The following is a 21,508-nucleotide window of genomic DNA, read 5'->3' on the forward strand; positions in this document are numbered from 1 at the left end:
TATGTAAAGAAGGTAAAACTACATATGTGTAATCACAATGTCTATATTTGACCTTATGGCCAGCATATTAGCTACCTTTATTTTTCATGGCATAAATAACTTCTAATAATTTCTTCTAATAATATCCTATGGAAGTATAAAATCTATAATACTCAAATAAGTAAATCTAATAGCAATCCATTTATAATTCTCTTACTATATTTTATAGTTTACTAACATACATTTGCAAACAATATATTATTTGGTTTTCCTTATTTGTGGGCTTTATAAAAATAGAATTATGTTACATGTAGTCTCTTGAAACTTTTTTCACCCAATATTATGCTACCAAATTGCACCCGTTATTATACATCACTCAATTCATTACTTTAATCTTGCATATTTTATTCAATAAATAAGCCATAAATTATTCCTCACCCATTAATAGATATTTGAATTGATTCCAGCATTTGCTATTAGAAATTTAGGTGGTATCAACATCTTCTGGGAAAAAAGATTTACTCTGACAATGGAAACGGGAAGAATTCATAGGCTCATTACTAGTAATAGTCTAAGTCTTGGGCTAGCTGGTTATATGGATGTTCATTAATTATTATGCTTTAGAACCTACCCGAAAGTTACATATATTATTTTGTATTTATAAAATATATTTTAAGATAAAATTGATAAACTAGAATATTTTATAATACTAAAAATTTTGGATAATGGAGATTCATGCTTTAAAAGATGGTAGAAATTTCTTTAAGCACCAAAATTTTCAAAAGTGAAAAATTATCTATTGGGATTCTTTGGTCTCCACTAATTACTATGTAATAATTTTGTTTTCTATCATTTTCCCGGGACCTACTAAATCAATAGCATGTCTTTCCATTTTCCTCAACTATCGCTTCCCTGAGTTAGACTTTGATAAGAGATAGCACAGAGTTCAAAGTGATTCATCATCAAAACCAGTACCTGTCTGTTTTGCTATAAACTATTGCATAACACAAATGCAAGGTATTGAGTTGCTTTTTTATTGTTTTTATCTGAAATGTCACTGTATTCTCTGGATTATAACAGCCTAAGGCTAAACAGAGGAATAGTCTATAACCACTGTATACCAGAAAAGAAAACCAGGGCTTCTTAATTCATTCCCTATCTGTCTTCTAGGAAAGTGCAAAGAGGATCATGTGTTGTTCTTGTGTATAAAAGATTCCTTGAAGCATCTTGGATTAAGTCGTGCGCAAGATGGCTGAATAGGAACAGCTCCGGTCTGCAGCTCCCAGCAAGATCAACACAGAAGGTGGGTGATTTCTGCATTTCCAACTGAGGTACCCAGATCATCTCATTGGGACTGTTTAGACAGTTGGTGCAGCCCACAGAGGGCAAGCAGAAGAATGAGGCGTCACCTCACCCAGGAAGCTCAAGGGGTCAGGGAACTCCTTACCCTAGCCAAGGGAAGCCGTAAGGGACTATGCCGTGAGGAACGGTGCACTCCAGCCCAGATACTACTCTTTTCCCACAGTCTTTGCAACCCACAGACGAGGAGATTCCCTTGGGTGCCAATGCCACCAGGGCCCTGGGTTTGAAGCACAAAACTGGGCAGCCGTTTGGGCAGACACCAAGCTAGCTGTAGGAGTCTTTTTCATACCCCAGTGGTGCCTGGATCACCAGCGAGACAGAACCGTTCACTTCCCTGGAAAGGGGGCTGAAAGCCAGGGATCCCAGTGGTCTAGCTCAGCAGATCGCACCCCCACGGAGCCCAGCAAGCTAAGATCCACTGACTTGAAATTCTTACTGCCAGCACAGCCGTCTGAAGTCTACCTGGGACACTAGAGCTTGGTCAGGGAAGGGGCATCCACCATTACTGAGGCTTGAGTAGGCGGTTTTTCCCTCACAGTGTAAACAAAGCCACCAGGAAGTTCGAACTAGGCAGAGCCCACCACAGCACTGCAAAGCTGCTGTAGCCAGATGGCCTCTGTAGCTTCCTCCTCTCTGGGCAGGGCATCTCTGAAACAAAGGCAGCAGCCCCAATCAGGGGCTTATAGATAAAATTCCCATCTCCCTAGGACAGAACACCTGGGGGAAGGGGCAGGTATGGGCGCAGCTTCAGCAGACTTATACATTCCTGCCTGCCAGCAAAGGGAGGCCCACTAGACTAGCAGCAGATCTCTCTGCAAAAACCCCACATGCCAGAATAGAGTGGGGGACAATATTCAACATTCCTAAAGAAAATAATTTTAAACCCAAAATTTTATATCCAGACAAACTAAGCTTCACAAGCAAAGGAGAAATAAAATCCTTTACAGACAAGCAAATGCTGAGAGATTTTGTCACCACCAGGCCTGCCTTACAAGAGCTCCTGAAGGAAGTACTAAATATGGACAGGAAAAACGGGTTTCAGACACTGCAAAAACATACCAAATTGTAAAGACCATCGACACTGTGAAGAAACTACATCAACTAACGGGCAAAATAACCAGCTAGCATCATAATGACAGGATTAAATTCACACACAACAATATTAACCTTAAATGTAAACGGGCTAAATCCTGCAACTAAAAGACACAGACTGGCAAATTAGATAAAGAGTAAAGACTCATTGATGTGCTGTATTCAGGAGATCCATCTCATGTGCAAAGACACATACAGGCTCAAAACAAAGGAATGGGGGAATATTTACCAAGTAAATGGAAAGCAAAAAAAAAGCAGGGTTGCAATCCTAGTCTCTGATAAGACAGACTTTAAACCAATAAAAATCAAAAAAGACAAAGAAGGGCATTACATAATGGGAAAGGGATCAATGCAACAAGAAAAGCTAACAATTCTAAATATGTATGCACCCAATATAAGAGCACCCAGATTCATAAAGCAAGTTCTTAGAGACCTACAAACAGACTTAGACTCTCACACAATAATAGTGGGAGACTTTAACACCCACTGTTAATATTAGACAGACCAAAATGAGACAGAAAATTAATAAGGGTATTCAGGACTTGAACTCATCTCTTGACCAAGCGGACCTAATAAACATCTACACAACTCTCCACCCTGAATCAATAGAATGTACATTCTTCTCAGCACCACATTGCACTTATTCTAAAAGTGATCACATAATTGGAAGTAAAACACTCCTTAACAAATGCAAAAGAATGGAAATTATAACAAACAGTCTATCAGACCACAGTGCAATCAAATTAGAACTCAGGATTAAGAAACTTACTCAAAACCTCCCAACTACATGGAAACTGAACAACCTGCTCCTGAATGACTACTGAGTAAATAATGAAATTAAGGCAGAAATAAATAAGTTCTTTGAAACCAACGAGAACAAAGACATAACATACCAGAATCTCTGGGACACAGCTAACCCAGAGTTTAGAGGGAAATTTATAGCACTAAATGCCCACAGAAGGAAGCGGGAAAGATCTAAAATTGACACCCTAACATCGCAATTAAAAGTATTAGAGATGCAAGAGCAAACAAATTCAAAAGCTAGCAGAAGACAAGAAATAACTGAGATCCGAGTAGAACTGAAGGAGATAGAGACATGAAAAACCCTTCAAAAAATCAATGAATCCAGGAAGTGGTTTATTGAAAAGATTAACAAAATAGATAGACCGCTAGACAGACTAATAAAGAAGAAAAGAGAGAAGAATCAAATAGACATGAAAAGTGATAAAGGGTATATCACCACTGATCCCACAGAAGTACAAAATGCCCTCAGAGAATACTATAAACACCTCTACACAAATAAACTAGAAAATCCAGAAGAAATGGATAAATTACTGGAAACATACACCCTCCCAAGTCGAAACCAGAAAGAAGTTGAATGCCTGAATAGACCAATAACAAGTTCCGAAATTGTGGCAGTAATTAACAGCCTTCCAACCAAAAAAAACCCAGGACCAGACGGATTCACAGCTGAATTCTACCAGAGGTACAAAGAGAAGCTGGTACCATTCCTTCTGAAACTATTCCAAACAATAGAAAAAGAGGCACTGCTCCCTAACTCATTTTATGAGGCCAGCATCATCCTGTGACCAAAATCTGGCAGAGACACAATAAAAAAAAGAAAATTTCAGGCCAATATCCCTGATTAACATTGATGCGAAAATCCTCAATAAAATACTGGCAAACTGAATCCAGCAACATATAAAAAGTTATCCATCATAATCAAGTCGGTTTCATCCTTCGGATGCAAGGCTTACTCAACATATGCAAAACAATAAGCATAATCCATCACATAAACAGAACCAATGACAAAAACTACATGATTATCTCAATATATGCAGAAAAGGCCTTCAATAAAATTCAACACCCCTTCATGCTAAAAAATCTCAATAAACTAGGTATTGATGGAATGTATCTCAAAATAATAAGAGCGATTTATGACAAACCCACAGCCAATATCATACTGAATGGGCAAAAGCTGGAAGCATTCCCTTTGAAAATTGGCACAAGACAAGGATGATCTCTCTCACCAATCCTATTCAACATGGTATTGAAAGTTCTGGCCAAGGCAATCAGGCAAGAGAAAGAAATAAAGAGTATTCAAATAGGAAGAGAGGAAGTCAAATTGTCTCTGTTTGCAGATGACATGATTGTGTATTTAGAAAACCCCATTGTCTCAGCCCAAAATTTCCTTAAGCTGATAAGCAACTTCAGCAAAGTGTCAATACAAAATCAATGTGCAAAATTCACAAGCATTCCTATACACCAATAACAGACAAACAGAGAGCCAAATCATGAGTGAACTCTCATTCACAATTGCTACAAAGAGAATAAAATACCTAGGAATACAACTTACAAGGGATGTGAAGGACCTCTTCAAGGAGAACTACAAACCACTGCTCAAGGAAATAAGAGAGGACACAAACAAATGGAAAAACATTCCATGCTTATGGATAGAAAGAATCAATATCGTGAAAATGGCCATACTGCCCAAAGTAATTTATAGATTCAATGCTATCCCCATCAAGCTACCACTGACTTTCTTCTCAGAATTAGAAAAAAACTAATTTAAATTTCATATGGAACCAAAAAAGAGCCCACATAGCCAAGACAATCCTAAGCAAAAAGAACAAAGCTGGAGGCATCATGCCACCTGACTTCAAACTATACTACAAGGCAACAGTAACCAAAACAGCATGGTACTGCTACCAAAACAGATATATAGACCAATGGAACAGAACAGAGGCCTCAGAAATAATGCCACACATCTACAAACATCTGATCTTTAACAAACCTGACAAAAACAAGAAATGGGGAAAGGATTCCCTATTGAATAAATGGTGTTGGGAAAACTGGTTAGCCATATGCAGAAAACTGAAACTGGACCCCTTCCTTACAACTTATACAAAAATTAACTCAAGATGCATTAAAGACTTAAACGTAAGACCTAAAATCATAAAAACCCTAGAAGAAAACCTACTCAATACCATTCAGGACATAGGCATGGGCAAAGACTTCAAGACTAAAAGAAAACCTAGGCAATATCATTCAGGACATAGGCATGGGCAAAGACTTCATGACTAAAACACCAAAAGCAATGGCAACAAAAGTCAAAATTGACAAATGGGATCTAATTAAACTAAAGAGCTTCTGCACAGCAAAAGAAACTATCATCAGAGTAAACAGGCAACCTAGAGAATGGGAGAAAATGTTTGCAATCTATCCATCTGACAAAGGGCTAATATCCAGAATCTACAAGGAACTTAAACAAATTTACAAGAAAAAAACAAACAACCCCATCAAAAAGTGGGTGAAGGATATGAACAGACACTTCTCAAAAGAAGACATTTATGCAACCAACAAACATATGAAAAAAAGCTCATCATCACTGGTCATTAGAGAAATGCAAATCAAAACCATGAGGAGATACCATCTCATGCCAGTTAGAATGGTGATCATTAAAAAGTCAGGAAACAATAGATGCTGGAGAAATAGGAATGCTTTACACCGTTGGTGGGAGTCTACATTAGTTCAACCATTGTGGAGGACAATGTGGTGATTCCTCAAGGATCTAGATCCAGAAATAGCATTTGACCCAGCAATCCCATTACTGGGTATATCCCCAAAGGATTATAAATCATTCTACTATAAAGACACATGCACACATATGTTTATTGCAGCACTGTTCACAACAGCAAAGACTTGGAACCAACCCAAATGCCCATCAGTGATAGACTGGATAAAGAAAATGTAGCACATATACACCATGGAATACTATGCAGCCATAAAAAAGGATGAGTTCATATCCTTTGCAGGGACAAGGATGAAGCTGGAAACCATCTTTCTCAGCAAACTAACACAAGAACAGAAAACCAAACACTGCATGTTCTCACTCATAAGTGGGAATTGAACAATGAGAACATGTGGACACAGTGAGGGGAACATCACACACCAGGGCCTGCAGGGGGGTAGGGGGCTAGGGGAGGGATAGCATTAAGAGAAACACCTAAGGTAGGTGATGGGTTGATGGGTGCAGTAAACAACCATGGCACGTGTATACCTATGAAACAAACCTGCACATTCTGCACATGTATCCCAGAACTTAAAGTATAATAATAAGAAGAAAAATAAACATTCCTTGAATAGATAGATCTGAGCACATTCTTTTTCTTTTTTAAAATAGTACTACTAGTATACCAGAGGGAGGGAAAGATATTAAAAATGTAGATTCAAGGTTTATAATTAAATATTCAAGTACCCCTGACTCAGCATTTCCAAGTTGTGGTCCTGATGCCCCCATAATCTACTACCTGTATCTGTATTGTGAAGTTTCCTTCACAAACTTCTTCATGAGTTACATATATATATGTATGTATATATATTTATATACATATATATATATTTGCTGCCTCTACTTTAAGACCTAGGACTGAACTCATTCTTCCCACAACATGACCTCAAAATGTGAGAGGTCACCCATGACAAAAACTGATGAATTTTTCTAATAAATTTGGGAAGGCCAAATCCATGGAGCTAAAGATGAACCTTCAAACTAGCCTCACTCTACTCCAACCTCCAAATATCTAACCCACCAGGGGATACTGAATACCTACCAAATCTGATGCCGTAGAAAGGGTCAAGCCTTTGATAAATCACAACCAGACATCTGTAGTTTTTTTAGGAAACTGCAGACTCTACCCAGAGATGGAGGCAGCTGTGTTCCACTTCCTCTTTTTTTTTTTTTAATTGAGATGGAGTCTTGCTCTGTTGCCCAGGCTGGAGTGCAGTGGCTCAATCTCCACCTTCCAGATTCAAGTGATTCTCCTGCCTCAGTCTCCCAAGTAGCTGGGATTACAACCATGTGCCACCATGCCTGGCTAATCCAGCTTCCGGATTCAAGTGATTCTTCTGCCTCAGTCTCCCAAGTAGCTGGGATTACAAGCATGTGACACCATGCCTGGCTAATTTTGTAGCTAATTTTTAGTAGAGATGGGGTTTCACCATGTTGGCCGGGCTGGTCTCGAACTCCTGACCTCAAGTGATTCACCCACCTCAGCCTCCCAAAGTGCTGGGATCCACTGCCTCTTTTGCTTTTGTTTTCTCTCAGCTTTGATTATCAGGATGGACCTAAGTTCCACATGTGAAGCCCTCCCATACAATTCTTTTCCTATGGTTCAACCCAGCCTAAATGTGTCACTGAAGACTTCCAGACAGAGCAGGCAGTTGCCCTTTATAATTCTCTTTTCTACAGGCTATCACCCATCATTACTTTATGAAACTGCTTTTAGTGTCACCAAATAATTATCCAGCAAACCTAATGGTCTTTCCCTCTTCCTCAGTACCTTGACCTTTCTTTAGCATTTAACTCAAAACCTCTTTATTGACATTCTATCTCCTTGCTTTGAAAAAGATGCTTTGATTTGCTTCCACTTTGATGAATTTTTCATCATTGTTTTCTTCAGTGGCCCTTTTTCTTCCCTGTATTAGTTAGGATTTGTTCCATCACAACTATTTAATTAGCTCATGAGTCTAAAGGTTACCACTTTGGGATAGTATCTGCTGATCTTAGCTGGGCTTGCTCAGTCAGCTGATGAGTCAGCTGGGCCAGTAGGACATCTCTTCACATAGTCTCACTTCCTCCTGGAGGTTAGCTTAGGATTTTTATGGCAGTTGCAGGACTCCAAGAGAACTAAGAAAGAAAACTCCAATGTGCAAGTGCTTTTTAAGTCTCCACTTTTGTCACATTTGCAACTGTCCCATTGGCCAAAGCACGTGATTTGGCAAAGCCAAGAATGAGTGTGGGAGGAGACTACCCCAAGAATGCAGATGCAAGGAAGCACAAAAAGATGGGACAGTTACTACAACTTACACACCACTTATTCACCTAAACTACAGCTATTTAAATCTAAAGACTTGATCTTTGCCTCATTGCTCCTGTTAGACTCTCATTGATTCTTAGAATCCTTGTGAAGTTTAAAATATTCTGCAGTTCTTATATTACTGTGACATCTATAATACCTTGGTGTGAATGCTTCAAAATCCATTTTTACAGAATAGAGTTGGCTCTTTGCCTTGACTTTTGTGTTTCTAAATTTCCTTTGGACATTTTCACTGAGATGTTCTACTGGGGCTTCAATTTCGACATGAACTAAAATTGAATGTATTATCTTCCTCTCTGTTTCAACCATTCCTTCCTTGTCTGCTTCAATAAAAATTACCATATGACACATGTATTTATCTTAATGTTTCACCTGGTCCCAAGTTACATTTTTTGTTGTTTTGAGACAGGGTCTTGCCCTTTCACCTAGGCTGTAGTGCAGTGGTGAGATGCCAGCTCACGGTAACCTTGACCTCCCAGCTAAAGCAATCCTCCCACCTCAGCCTCCTGAGTAGCTGGGATTACAGGCAAGCACCACCAGGCCCAGGTAATTTTTGTATTTTTTTTTAGAGATGGGGTCTCGCCATGTTGCCCAGGCTGGTCTCAAACTCCTGGGCTCAAGTGATCTTCCCACCTCAACCTCCAAAAGTACTGGGATCACAGGCATGAGCCACCATGCTGAGCCCCCAAATTACATATTTTTTGTGTCAGTCTCTTTCTCCTCTCCTCTTCTACATCTAATTTGTAGTTTTACTTCTACCATTTACCAAATAAGAATATATGAATTTACTTAAATTTTACCTTTAATTTCCTTGCCCTAAAAATAGTGATAAGAAAATTTGCCTTGCAGAGCTATTAGATGGATTAAATTAGTTTTGTATGCTTAGCGCATTGAATGTATTCAAAAATGTTATTTTCCTTCCCCTTAAGTCTTCTTGATTCTTATTCTTGGGATTGTTCACATCCCTGCACTTCTTTTTTTTTTTTAACAGTACCACAAATTAAAATTAAGCCCTTATAACCTCAAGCCATGGACCTTTGAAATATAATTTCACTATACTTCTCTATAATTAGCTTATCTCTTCTATAATCCATTCCTACCTCCTCGTAGTCTTTTCAAAGCCCTGCCTTCTATCTATTTCTATTTCCCATTAGATAAAACCCACTCTTTAAACTATCATACATGCTCTTTTCCAAAACTTGTTCCTGGCTATTTTTCCAGATTTGTTTCCCATTGCTCTTCTCCATGAATGCTTCAGCTAAACTCTACAACTTGCCATTCCCCAAATACACTTTTACTTTCCCTCCTGTATATTATTCAAGGAATTGTACTAAATTGTTCATCTCTCTAGGCTTTTAGAAATTCAGCTTGGTAAGCATTGAGTAAAACTAAATAAGACAGTCTTTCTGCTCCAGGAAATTTACAATCTCAGGAGAAAATAGATAGTCTCACTTTATGATATTATAAATTCTCTGGGGCACAAAGAGTCTTGCATAGTTTTCCAGGCAATCAAAGACTTTACAGCCTTATAAGACAAAAGTTTTATAGCTAGCTGTTATATGATAAAAGTACAGGCTCTGAGAGCAAGCTGGAGGCAGATAAATCTCACTTCCATCATTTACTAATTGTGTTGACATAAGCAGTTTACTTAAACTCTTTCAGCTTCAGTCTCCTCATCTGCAAATGGGGGTAATAAAAGCATCTGTCTCATAGGATAATAATATAAGACAATGCAAGTTAAGTTATTTGTATGGTAAGTGACATAATGGTATGCTCTCAGTAAATGTCAGTTATCCCTGACCATTGCTCTCCTAACAATAAATACAAAATCATGGGAAAACAAAATAAATTAAGAATTCTTTCTATGAAGGTTAGAAAACTTTTAGGAAAAGGGTCATATGAGCTGAACCCTGAAAGGAAGGTATGATTTCCCCCAAATCAGGACTGATCTCTTCTATCTCTGCACTCATTCTTCCAACTATTTGTGTCTTCATTCATGAGTTGAACATTGTTTTTTACATGCACACTACATGGCAGACAGTTTGTGACACGCTTATGGCATTTATCAGCATCTGTCTATGCTAACTGAGGAAATGAAAATTAACTCTTGACATCCTGGACCTGGACTGGCACTTAACGGCTAGACCTTGCTGTCTTCTGTTGAACATAAATAATCTCACAAAACATCAACTTCAGACGAGGCTACACTGTGACTATGATGGATCAAGACAAAAACAAGATCAGATCATTCCATAATCAAGTCTCAACACCCACAAAAACATGGATATTGTCCATCCTAAAAAATGACCAAACATCTACTTATCTTGGCTAACCTGAGTGACTGATGTTTCTTAACCAATTCTAGCTTTATTCCCAAACTAATCTTCCATCTTTCTCAATAAGATTTATTAAATACCTAATTACACAGTTATTCCCATTTCTTAACAATATCCAAAACAGAGCAATGCCTGCTTCCTTAAAATCTCCCCAAAGTCACATCCCTAGATCTAATAGTGGGCCCTATCTAACACCCTCTTACTGAAGTGCTCTACTCTTCACCATGTGTGTTCTCCTTCCCTGCAATGAATAATAAAACACTACAGATGTGTTCTTGATGTGCTTTTGACAAAGGGCATTGTCACAACATTCTTGGTTTACTAATCTTACCTCCTGAAACTGTAAAATTCTCTGGAGAAGAGTATTGTCTTATTAATTTTCATATCTCCCACTACACAAAAACAGTGTCTTTAATAGAGTAAATACATACAAAAAGTTTGTTGAATGGATAACTGAATCTCATAGAAACTATTTTCTTCAATGACCAGAAATGGTGAAAAGACACTGGAGAAAGTGTCCTGAATCCTGCTTCTCAGAAGTGCAACTAGGAGTATCCAGAAATTATTCTCTAGCAGTGACTTTGCAGGCAGCACAATGCTGGAAGTTGCAGGGTGGTGTCTTGGTATGTCAGAATTAATTATTATTCAGAAATGGTAAAAAGATATATGTGAGATCAAAATAGCATTACAATTACCTTATAGCTATCAACAATACTGGCCTTTCAGAGGAACCTTAAAGTGGGATCTTCTGAATCATCCAAATCATGCTGCCAATGTGGTATACAACATTTGTGTTAACAGGAATATTTACTATGAAATAGTATTCTAAATGTCTTTCAAGTAAGATACCTAGTATAAAGTTCAAAAGTTCCTATTAATTTACTGAATTGCATTTTTATTTTACCCATAAAAAGGCACAGAAATCATGAAAAAAGTATTTGATTGAGAATTTAGTCTGAATTTAAAGGCACTATAAAATGCACCATCTGAATATTAAAAATATGTTAATAAAAACATGAAAGAATCTGACATTCAATCGACTCAATTGGTAAATAGAAAAATATTCAACTAAAAAACTGTAGAAAAAATGGCATCATGACAGAAAGATATTACACAAGGGACAGTCTATGACAGTATCTGAATTTATCCAAATAAGCAATAAAGTAGGTGATCCAGAGTATATGATCTACATTTGCATCTACGCATTTTAGCAAATTTCTTCTGTTACATTAATCTTCAAGGGAACAGCCATATAAACTAATACTAAAGTTGCAGGCTTTAGGAAAATATCTGTAAGGAACCCTGCAATATCGTTAAAACTGCTATTAATCTATATAACTACCTTCCCTAGGGAAACTGGCTCAATCCTTTCAATGCTAAGAAGAGCTAAGAACCCATATTTAAAATGGGAGTCAGAGAATGCTGCAGAGAAATTAGTAGTTAATTAGTGAGAAAACTAGTAAAAAGAAGATAAAATTATTTTTTGGTAATGTTAGAATGTACAGTAAAAATCTATTAATATTCAGTAAAGAGTCAGACTTTCAGCTTATGTAAGCTGAAAAATATTTCATACACATAATAATTAGAAATTATGTATATTGAGCATAAAAACTGAAATTACAAGTCTGGCTCCACAACATTAATTTTGTAAATTGGATCTACATTTGCTCTCCATTTAAAAGCTCTAGCCAGTAAATCCTCTACTTTAAATATAACCATAGTATGGTTTAATATGTGTATATGTGATTTTTAGACGCCATTTCAATGAGATTTACAGTCTGTTCCTGACTTGATATTCAGTCTACATTACAAAGAATAGTTGAATTGGTCTACGACTCTTAAGTATTTTCTCCCCAGAGGTGGATTAGAGCAACTAATTTCTGAGAACCTGGGAATTATGCTTTTATGACTGTGAGTCTAACCAAATATTAAGGCGTGAGCAATTTCATTGAGAAATGAATAAAAAATAGCTTATGCCTTTAATGTAGAATTTTCTGGTAGGTAAAAATGCAATTCAGAGAGGAACAGTTAAAGAAGAGGTGTCTCTGTGGGCTGCTCTTTAAAAGACCTGAGATTTGTAGATAAGCAATCATTCATTTAGTTATTCATCTACCCAATCACTGCTTATTATTCATAGGTATCATACTAAGCTCTGGGAGGAGCAATGGCTCACCTTTCCACTACCCACATCCATAGTTTACAGCACTGCAGAAAATAAATTAGCAGTAAAGAAAAAGGGTGCTAACAACTCTAGGCAGGAACACCTCATGTAGTCTAGTATGTCAGGAAAGGCTTGGGGAAGGAGGAACAAATAGGGTGAGACTTGAAGGATAAGTTAAGCTGGTCAGGAAAAAAAAGAGGAAGGAGAGGGTTATAGGCAGAGAGAATAGCCCATCTGAAAACCAAGGCTGCAGGTGAGGGAGAGTGCAGACGGTCGAAGACTGAAAGACACTCAATGTCCAGGACACCTGTTACAGGGAAAGAATATTGTGAGCTCAGACTAGAGTGGGGGTGTAAAGTATGATCCATTTAGACAGAAGTAAAAGAGGAGCTGCCAACTATATGAAACATAATATTTATTAAACCTTACTATGTGTCAGGTTCTCTGCAGTGCACCCTTTCTGCACAGTCTCATTTATGTCACATAATGATCCTATAAGATAGGTGTCACTGTGATTCCTATTTAACAGATGAGAAACTGAGGCAGAGGGGTCAAGTAATTTGCTCAGGCTCACACAGCTAAGACATTACAGAGTCAAATTCAAATCTAGATCATCTGAGCCTATATTTTATGTTCTTAGGCATACCATAGGCTAGGTCAAAAAGGGTAACCAGCATTATATTTCAGTAAAACTCTATACACTAATGTTTGGATCTAGTTGAAACATTCACCAGAAGAACCCAAAGGCTGCTCTTATTTATATTGTCCATATAGATTCTCACTATTGTATTGGTAGTTAGAAAATCTGAAGGGAATTTTCTGAGCTGCAACAAGAATTAATTGAGGCAAAGTTTTGTTGGTTTTTCCTCTTTTGGTAACCTCAAGAACAATGAAAGTGCACAGCATATAGTAGCTGCCAAAAGAATTTAGTCCTGCTTTACTGTATAGAAGGTTGTGTCTACTTTGACTATCTCAGTTTGGTGAGATTCTTGACTTCTATTCATCAAAAAGCAACACTAGGATGTATCTGCAGAGACAAACCATGGAATTAAATTAATTCATTTGAACAAAAGTAAACCAATTTGAATCCAACAGAACATTTTCTTTTCAAAGAATAAATTTGATCAAGTTAAAATTTGGGTTCTAATCTTTAAGACTGGAGCTCAGTAGTTAATGATTTATTTCACTCACATAAGATTTTTCCCATTGTTAGTAATTTGTAGAAAACCTGAAAAGCAAAAATAATCAATACTTTTACTAAAGAGTGATTCTGAATGACATATTGCAATTGGAAATTTTAAAGTATTATCAATGTTGCTACTTTTCCTAGAAAAGACTCCTAACTCATTTTAATGATGCCATACTATGTCACTTCACTGGTTCTCAAAGGTACTTTGAGATGCATGTAATCAAGCTTTACTGCTATTAATTACTTAACACAGGTATTAATTAAACTTCAGCTGGGATTTTAACATAGTTGAATTGGTTGCTCTTTTCTTCACATCTATGATTTTGCTATTATTTTTATGAAATATATTCTAATTTAGTAGTTAATTATTTTTCTTAAAAATAGTGGCAATTTATGTAAAAATTTATTATATAACAAATTGAGTTAGTTATATTAACATAAACAGTACAATTATATTAACATGAAGTCATATAATGTTATACCTGAGATGAAATTTTTTGATAAATTATTTTAAAAACGTATTTGTCATATTCTTATTTTACATCATCATAAATAACATATGGTGAAAAATAAAGGATGGGGACAGTAACACTAATTAATCTCATGGCATTTAAATATGCTTTTGGTTGACTTAAATGATTTGTGCTAAAATTTTTATCTTGATTAATCCAAAACACTTGATAAACAACCATATGTATATTTATAGTGTATTTTTTATAAATATAGTATTATTTATATAGTATATTATATATTATATTATACTATAATATTATATATTATATAATATATAATAGTATATTATACATTATAATATACTATATAATATTATATATTATATAATATATAATAGTATATTATACATTATAATATACTATATAATATTATATAGTATATAGTATAATATAGTATATTATAATACTATATTTTATAAATATAGTGTTATTTATATATATAAATACCTTTTTATTTCATTTCTAAAATTATAGTAAGTATACTTTGTCTTAGAGGAGAGAACTCAGAAATGCCAGGCATTATTTTCAGGCATTTATTACTAGGTATTATTTTCATTTTGACACATGGGCATTTAGTCTTCCCTGACAACTTACACAAAGGGAACAAAATAAATGATCTAGATAAAGAACAATTGTGGAACTGATCGCACACTGGTGACTTTTAATAATTCAAACTTCTCAAAGTAGATAACATCTATTATGTCAGAGTGGATTATGAATATTCTGATGACTTTTAAAATGTATTAAGGGTAATGTTAATTTTTAAAACCACATTGTTTCTATACCTATAATTAAAATGCAAAAGCTGGTCTCATATCCCAGCTAAGAAAAAAATCTGCTGACATTTAAGTTGAAAATGATTAGGCACACTATGTATAATTTGTATTCAATAATTATTAAATTCCACAGCATTCAAATGACAAAATAGCAAAGCCTCACTCTATTTTAAAACGGTGATATAAGAATCTTTCCAAGAATATACCACTTTGTTTCACCATGCTGCTTTCTTCAAGCTCGACAATGGCAATCATCATAGGTTAGATAAAATCTTCAAAGAACTCTAGTCTGACACACTAAAGAGCAGCACAAGCAGGAAAATATGGCCTAAATACATGGAGAAAAATCCCATTACTTTTATACTTCAGAACATTCTAACATTTTTATACCATAATCATAAACTACCAACAAAACTACAAGTTACAAATATTTATTCTTGCTTTCTTTTTCAAGGAAGCCACTGAAATGATGAATAGATGAGGAATTGGAAATTACCTACCTTTCACAGTAATAAGAGGAGAAGAAAAACTTTCTACAAAATCCAGTACTTTGCTTCTTCCCCTGCTAAAGTGCTAACAAGAGATACAAAGACACCATCGTAGGTCAGTATGGGTGGCTCCTCTAGCCCTCCTACCCACAAAGGTATGCCATGCTCAAATTTAGGAGATAGAAATAAACTTTATGGCCTTTATTGTTTCACACATAAGTGTGGAAATATTTCTTAACATAAAGCCAAATTATATATATATAACAAAGCAAATACTAATTCCTCTGCCTTTGCTGAGTCATTCACTTAGCACCATACCAGGCCTATAGAATGGACTTAAGACAAAATTATTGATTCACAAGTAAGAAGATACACAAGAATATGACCTAGAAAAATGTGGAGCTTAATAAACAATAAACTTTAGAGATGATTGTAGTGATCTAATTTTCTTAATAGAATCTTCATTTATGTCTTTGAGAAGTGTATGGAGTCAGAAGTTCAGCATCACATTTTATTGTTGTTATCATAACTTAAACTTAACATGCAAAGGGGAGTCAAATCAGCTATCTCAACTGCTGCCCTTGGCTTGCGTGGTCAAGTTGGCGAAGCAGAAATCATCAGTGGCTGGCTTATGTGATTATGTCCACCCCATTCCCCTCCTACCAATCCCCTTTCTGGGAGATTAAACTGATCTCATCTCTGACCCTAGTTCAATTTAACACAAAAGTATATTAGACAACACCTAAGGTACACTTTAACAATTAAGCAAACAATTGTTCATTTGGTTTTTGTTTTTTTTTGGTTGGTGGGGATTCGAGATAGGGTCTGGCTCTGTCACCCAGCCTGGAGTGCAGTGGCACAACCATAGCTTGCTGCAGCCTCAACCTCCCAGGTTCAAGCAGTGTTCCTGCCCCAGCCTCACTCTCTCGAGTAGCTGGGACTACAGGTTTGTGCCACCATGCCTAGCTAATTTTTTAATTTTTTTGTAGCGACTGGGTCTCACTATGTTACTCAGCCTGTTCTTGAACTCCTGGACACAGGTGATCCTCCCTAAGCAAAAAAACTTTTTAAACTCTTCGCAGATAAATGATGCTATGTCTAATATTATTGCTGATCATATTGCTTTTTAATCAATATTTTGCAATACTTGAATTTTTTACAATTAAAGCAATGAAATTTAAAGCCATTACTTTTGGTTCTAATATTTATATGTTATTTCCACATCATTATTTTTTATGTGAACTTTATATCTTTAAAAACACCATAAATAAAATATTAAAGAAAGTTCTGATTAATAAGACCCTAAGGGCAAGGTTTTCGAGGGATTTCACATTGAAGATGTTGAAGAAAAAGACTCATCTCTAAAATGAGCTAGGAATAAATTCAAGTCGAAGATAAGATAAATCTAATGATTCTTCATAAAGACAAAATAAATCTTCAAGAATTGGTTTATTATATCACTTAGTGGAAGATATTCAGTAAAGGTGAAAAGCATTTCTAAGTGGGATAAGAATTAGTAAATTGGGCTTTTTAAACGATAGTTTGTTTTTCAACATCTCTACTTCCAAGTATAAAAGAAAACAAACAAACTGCAAACTAAAGCCTTAAACTAATTTTCCCTGGCACCAATAACTCCAGAAGTATTTGCAGTTTCTTCTTACAGATGCACATCAAAAGTGAAGACATAAAAACACAAATACTAACATACATTGCATTAAACTGGTCTAATTAGGAATTAGATGACAGCTTTCATTGGTTTCCCATTGCCTACTCAACCCATACATGTGGATATAAACAATAATCTTTCCTTAAGTCTACCTACTGAGCTCATGATTTTAAAAAATTATGTTAATTTTCACAGCATTCAGGAGAAAAAAATAGACTTTTGAAAAAACTCACTGAAGAAAAAATATTAAAATAAGTTGTTTTTATATAATTCTTCAAGTGTTAAAGTACTGTGTGAGCCACTTGGACACACTCAGGCGGAAGGCTGTTCAGTAAAAATCGCTTCTATTTGAGATGGAGGGGAATTCTAGAAGCTACAGCTACTTGCACTAAGAGTATTGAAGCAATTTTGCCTTACGGTGACAAGAAACTTCAGAAGTAAGCCAGGTTCACAGGTGAAGACCATGGTGTGCACTTAAAAGAAAACAAGTAGCCTGTTCCAGCCAGGAGGCAGAGTGGCAGCATTTTCTGGGCATCATGTTTTTGATTCCAGTGGATGTGAAGATCCCAAGGAAAGCTAACTACAGAGATCTAGAATGGTACTGACAGGTAGGAATGCTGCTGAGAACCAATTCCAAGAAGAAAGGTCAAGGTAATGTGCAGAGGGAAAAAATATTATTGGCTACAAATGACTCTGAGAATCAAAAATAGCCATAATAATTTAGTTGCCTTATTTTGTGTTTGTAGGCGAAGAAAATCTAAATTAATAAGAACACTGCTCTCAAGCCTTTTACCCAGAATATGATACCTTCAGATTGCTTGACTTGTTTCAGTCAATTTGCTTTCTTCAGCATTTCTAATATAGTCAAGCATGAATGTAACTGAACCACTACATATGAACATAAGAGCTCCTGTTCCCAGATAGTCAGGAAATCCATTGGTCATGGCAACCCCAGAGAGTTGCAGATGAGGAAATTGAGGTCCTAAGTAGTTATATGAGTTGAATATATTTAAAACTAACAGATTATGAATTCAAGGCATGAAACATTAATATATTATTATTATAATATACATGTTATGCCAAATATAAAATATGCATAATGCCATACAGGACATAGAAATCATAAAGTAGTGAAAACAGATAAATGCACATAAGTGTATCCAATATATAAAGATATTTCCTGTAGATTATCACAGAAAGCAAATGTTCACACAGGTGATTTTCCCACTTGATAACTGATCAATTCCATTCATTAAAAGTATATTTCAATTCATTTCTATTTAAGCATAAATTAAGACCCTTCTAAACATTTATAGGTTCTTGGCATTGAAAAGAATCTCAAAACTCAAAAATCGTCAAACCTCCCTTCATATAAAAAAAAAAAAAAAAGAAACCATTCTATAAAATGAGTCCATTTTTTGAAAGACATTCCCAGTCTAAGGTTTCACTGGATTCAGGAAGCAATGAGATCAGGGCCAATGACAGTCTCCATTTGCTTCCCAACCCACCAGACCCCAAGTATCCATTGTCAAGACTATGTTTTATCCACTTTGTATTCAGTCACTACTAGAATAATCTCCTTTACCCTCCCCAACTCACCAGGCCCACTACTGTCTATGCCTGGCACTTGGAGGGGTGGTAGGTGGGTGGATGGATGGATGGATGGATGGATGGATGGGTGAATAAGTACATAAAAACTTTCCTCTTTTGTTGCACTATAATTCATATTTCATTCAAATACCAGGATAAAGTCTTTGTCTCCTCTTCAAGGAGTTGTTGTCCTTTTTCCTATCAAAATTTACCAAATGTCTGTAGCTGGCCAGTTTCTAATCATAATAAAAACCAAAAGATATCATAATTTGGGTAGCATATCTCAGGATCTGGGAATTAAAAAAAAATCTATATCATGATGTCACTGAGAACATTAGTATCTTCTAAGTGTTGTCTTCTACATTAGCCCTGTATATTCCCATCAGAATGAAAGGGATTAGGATTAGAGCTAGGGCTAGAGTTGATATATTACCCTGGAATGTTTCAAAAGTTTTTTTTTAAAAAAAGGATCTGAAGTTTAGATTTGAGAATATCATTAAGGGAAGTCTTATAATTTACCTTCAAACAAAATGCAATTTTATTGTTAAAGTGAGGCATGAGTTATTTTACAGCCAAAGAGAAGGTACAGTATTAAACACATCCTTTGTTTATTTTGAAAATACACCCTGGACCTGTGGGTGTACATACTGTAATTGAAGTCATCTCAACAACAATTACTGGCCAGTTTCACACTCACTTAGCGGGGGAGGTGTGTTTCAATTAGTGGTTTCTTGCCAGTACTTCCTCATACTTTTTAGGCAACTCTTTGGACATTAGGGGGTTGTAGAGAAGTAGAAAGGAAAACTCATTACCCAGCCCTCAGAGAGTTCAGAAATTAAGTATAAGTTTGTACTACTCACGGCTCTGCCTGTAGGCTTCTGTCCTCAGCCACGTAGTTAGAAGGAATATAGCCTTGTAGTTGCTGACTGGAGCCATCTTGTCTTTTCTCCAAGTGTCTGGCAAACCACCAGCCCTCATGCAAAGTGTCCAGAACTTGAAGTTTGTCACCTGCTCGGAAGCTCAAGTCCTCAGCAGTCCGAGCCTGGTAATCAAACAAAGCCACAAAGTAGTGGCCATGCCTCTGTGACTGGGGAGAGCAATGGGCCCCTGGATTTTCAATCACGGTTGACTTGTCTGCCTCCGTGGACAAACAGGGGAGATAGGGTTCTAGGTACTCCCAGAGCCTCTGACAGATGTTGCTCATTGTGCCTTGGTGGGGAGAAGAGGAGCAGGGCTTCTCCCTCTCCCCTTAGTCTCTGCGATCCACCTTCTCTTCCTTCACCAGGCAACTTTGAAGTCAGCACCAACTCACCATACTTCGGAGAGTATGCAAAGTCCCGTTTCAGATCAGTCCAGCAGCTGGGTTGCAGCAAGTCCTACCTGGAGAGACTTACCGGCTTGCTTTCTGTGGCTGGAGGTGCTACCCCGAGGCAAAACTGAGCAGGAGCTGGGCAGCTGCTCACTAGGAAGGTGTCTTTTCTTCTTATCTGCTTAAGAATCCCACAACAAAAATAAAATAAAATTAAAAGGGCTTTATTTAGACAAATATCTGAGAACAGAATGGTGCCATCTTGCCTTTTGTCCCAATAAAAAGTTAGCAAGAGGAAGCTACTAACCCCTGGTAAAACCTCCACGTCTTGCTTTCGCCAGGAGCTCTCCCCGTTTCAAGTCTGTTCCTGTCTTTCGACCAGTCCGGATCTGGACGGCTCTCTCCTTTTTGCTAATGAATAACCAACCAGCAGAGGCTGTTGCCTTTAACATTCTGAGCTATGAACAGACTGTAATAATTTCCCCTTACTTCCTGGTTTCTTTCTGTCTGTGATCTAAATGGGATTCTGACCTCTTTACCCCTCCCATCTCCCACACCCAAGATAGACCAGATCCTTTACCAAACTGTTAAAGCAGCCGCTAAAATCTATATTCCTTTTGTTTCATCCTGGAGAAACAGGCTAGCCCAGGTAGCTTTTTGTCTTGCTATGTTCCCAGCACTGAAATTCACGGCAGAGATTTTTTTCCCTGACAAATAGGAGTAGAATTGTTTTGCCACCACTAAGGGAAATTTAAAAAGGCAAATTAAAGTATTTAGGTATTTCTTGTCAGACACAGAGCAATTGGAAAAGAACCATCAAGTCACTCCCTTTTCTCATTACCAAGAATAGATTTTAATAGCTTCAAAGAATAGTCACAGTCTGGAAAAGTAAGAAAGCAGCTGACTAAAATGCTGAGAACCCAAAATGTTGCTTTTTCCCATAGACATTGAATTTCCTATCCTTCAAGTACTATTTGGGAAACACACACACACACACACACACACACACACACACACACGCTACACACCAACTAGGTGACCAGTAGAGAAAAAAAGAGTAGAACAGAAAAAGAGCTCTTTGCACACTGCTGTGGGGGCTCTTTCTGCTAAACTTTGACCTCCAGATCTATGCTAGTTCTTACTAACTAACTTGCAAAGAACTCAGGAAC

The 21,508-nt window shown here is 36.7% G+C and overlaps 1 protein-coding gene across 1 annotated transcript in view; it reads right to left on the reverse strand.

Moving 5' to 3' along the window:
* Nucleotides 1-21,125, reverse strand: part of FRK (fyn related Src family tyrosine kinase) — a 127,492-nt gene extending 106,367 nt beyond the window's left edge. Inside the window, exon 1 of the mRNA XM_003827562.6 lies at nt 19,891-21,125. Coding sequence (XP_003827610.4) covers nt 19,891-20,234 — 344 coding nt within the window. The 5' untranslated portion in view covers nt 20,235-21,125. The remainder of the gene's footprint in view (nt 1-19,890) is intronic.
* Nucleotides 21,126-21,508: the final 383 nt, after the last annotated feature.

This window comes from Pan paniscus, chromosome 5 (genome assembly GCF_029289425.2).
Source record: "Pan paniscus chromosome 5, NHGRI_mPanPan1-v2.0_pri, whole genome shotgun sequence".
NCBI lineage: Eukaryota > Metazoa > Chordata > Mammalia > Primates > Hominidae > Pan > Pan paniscus.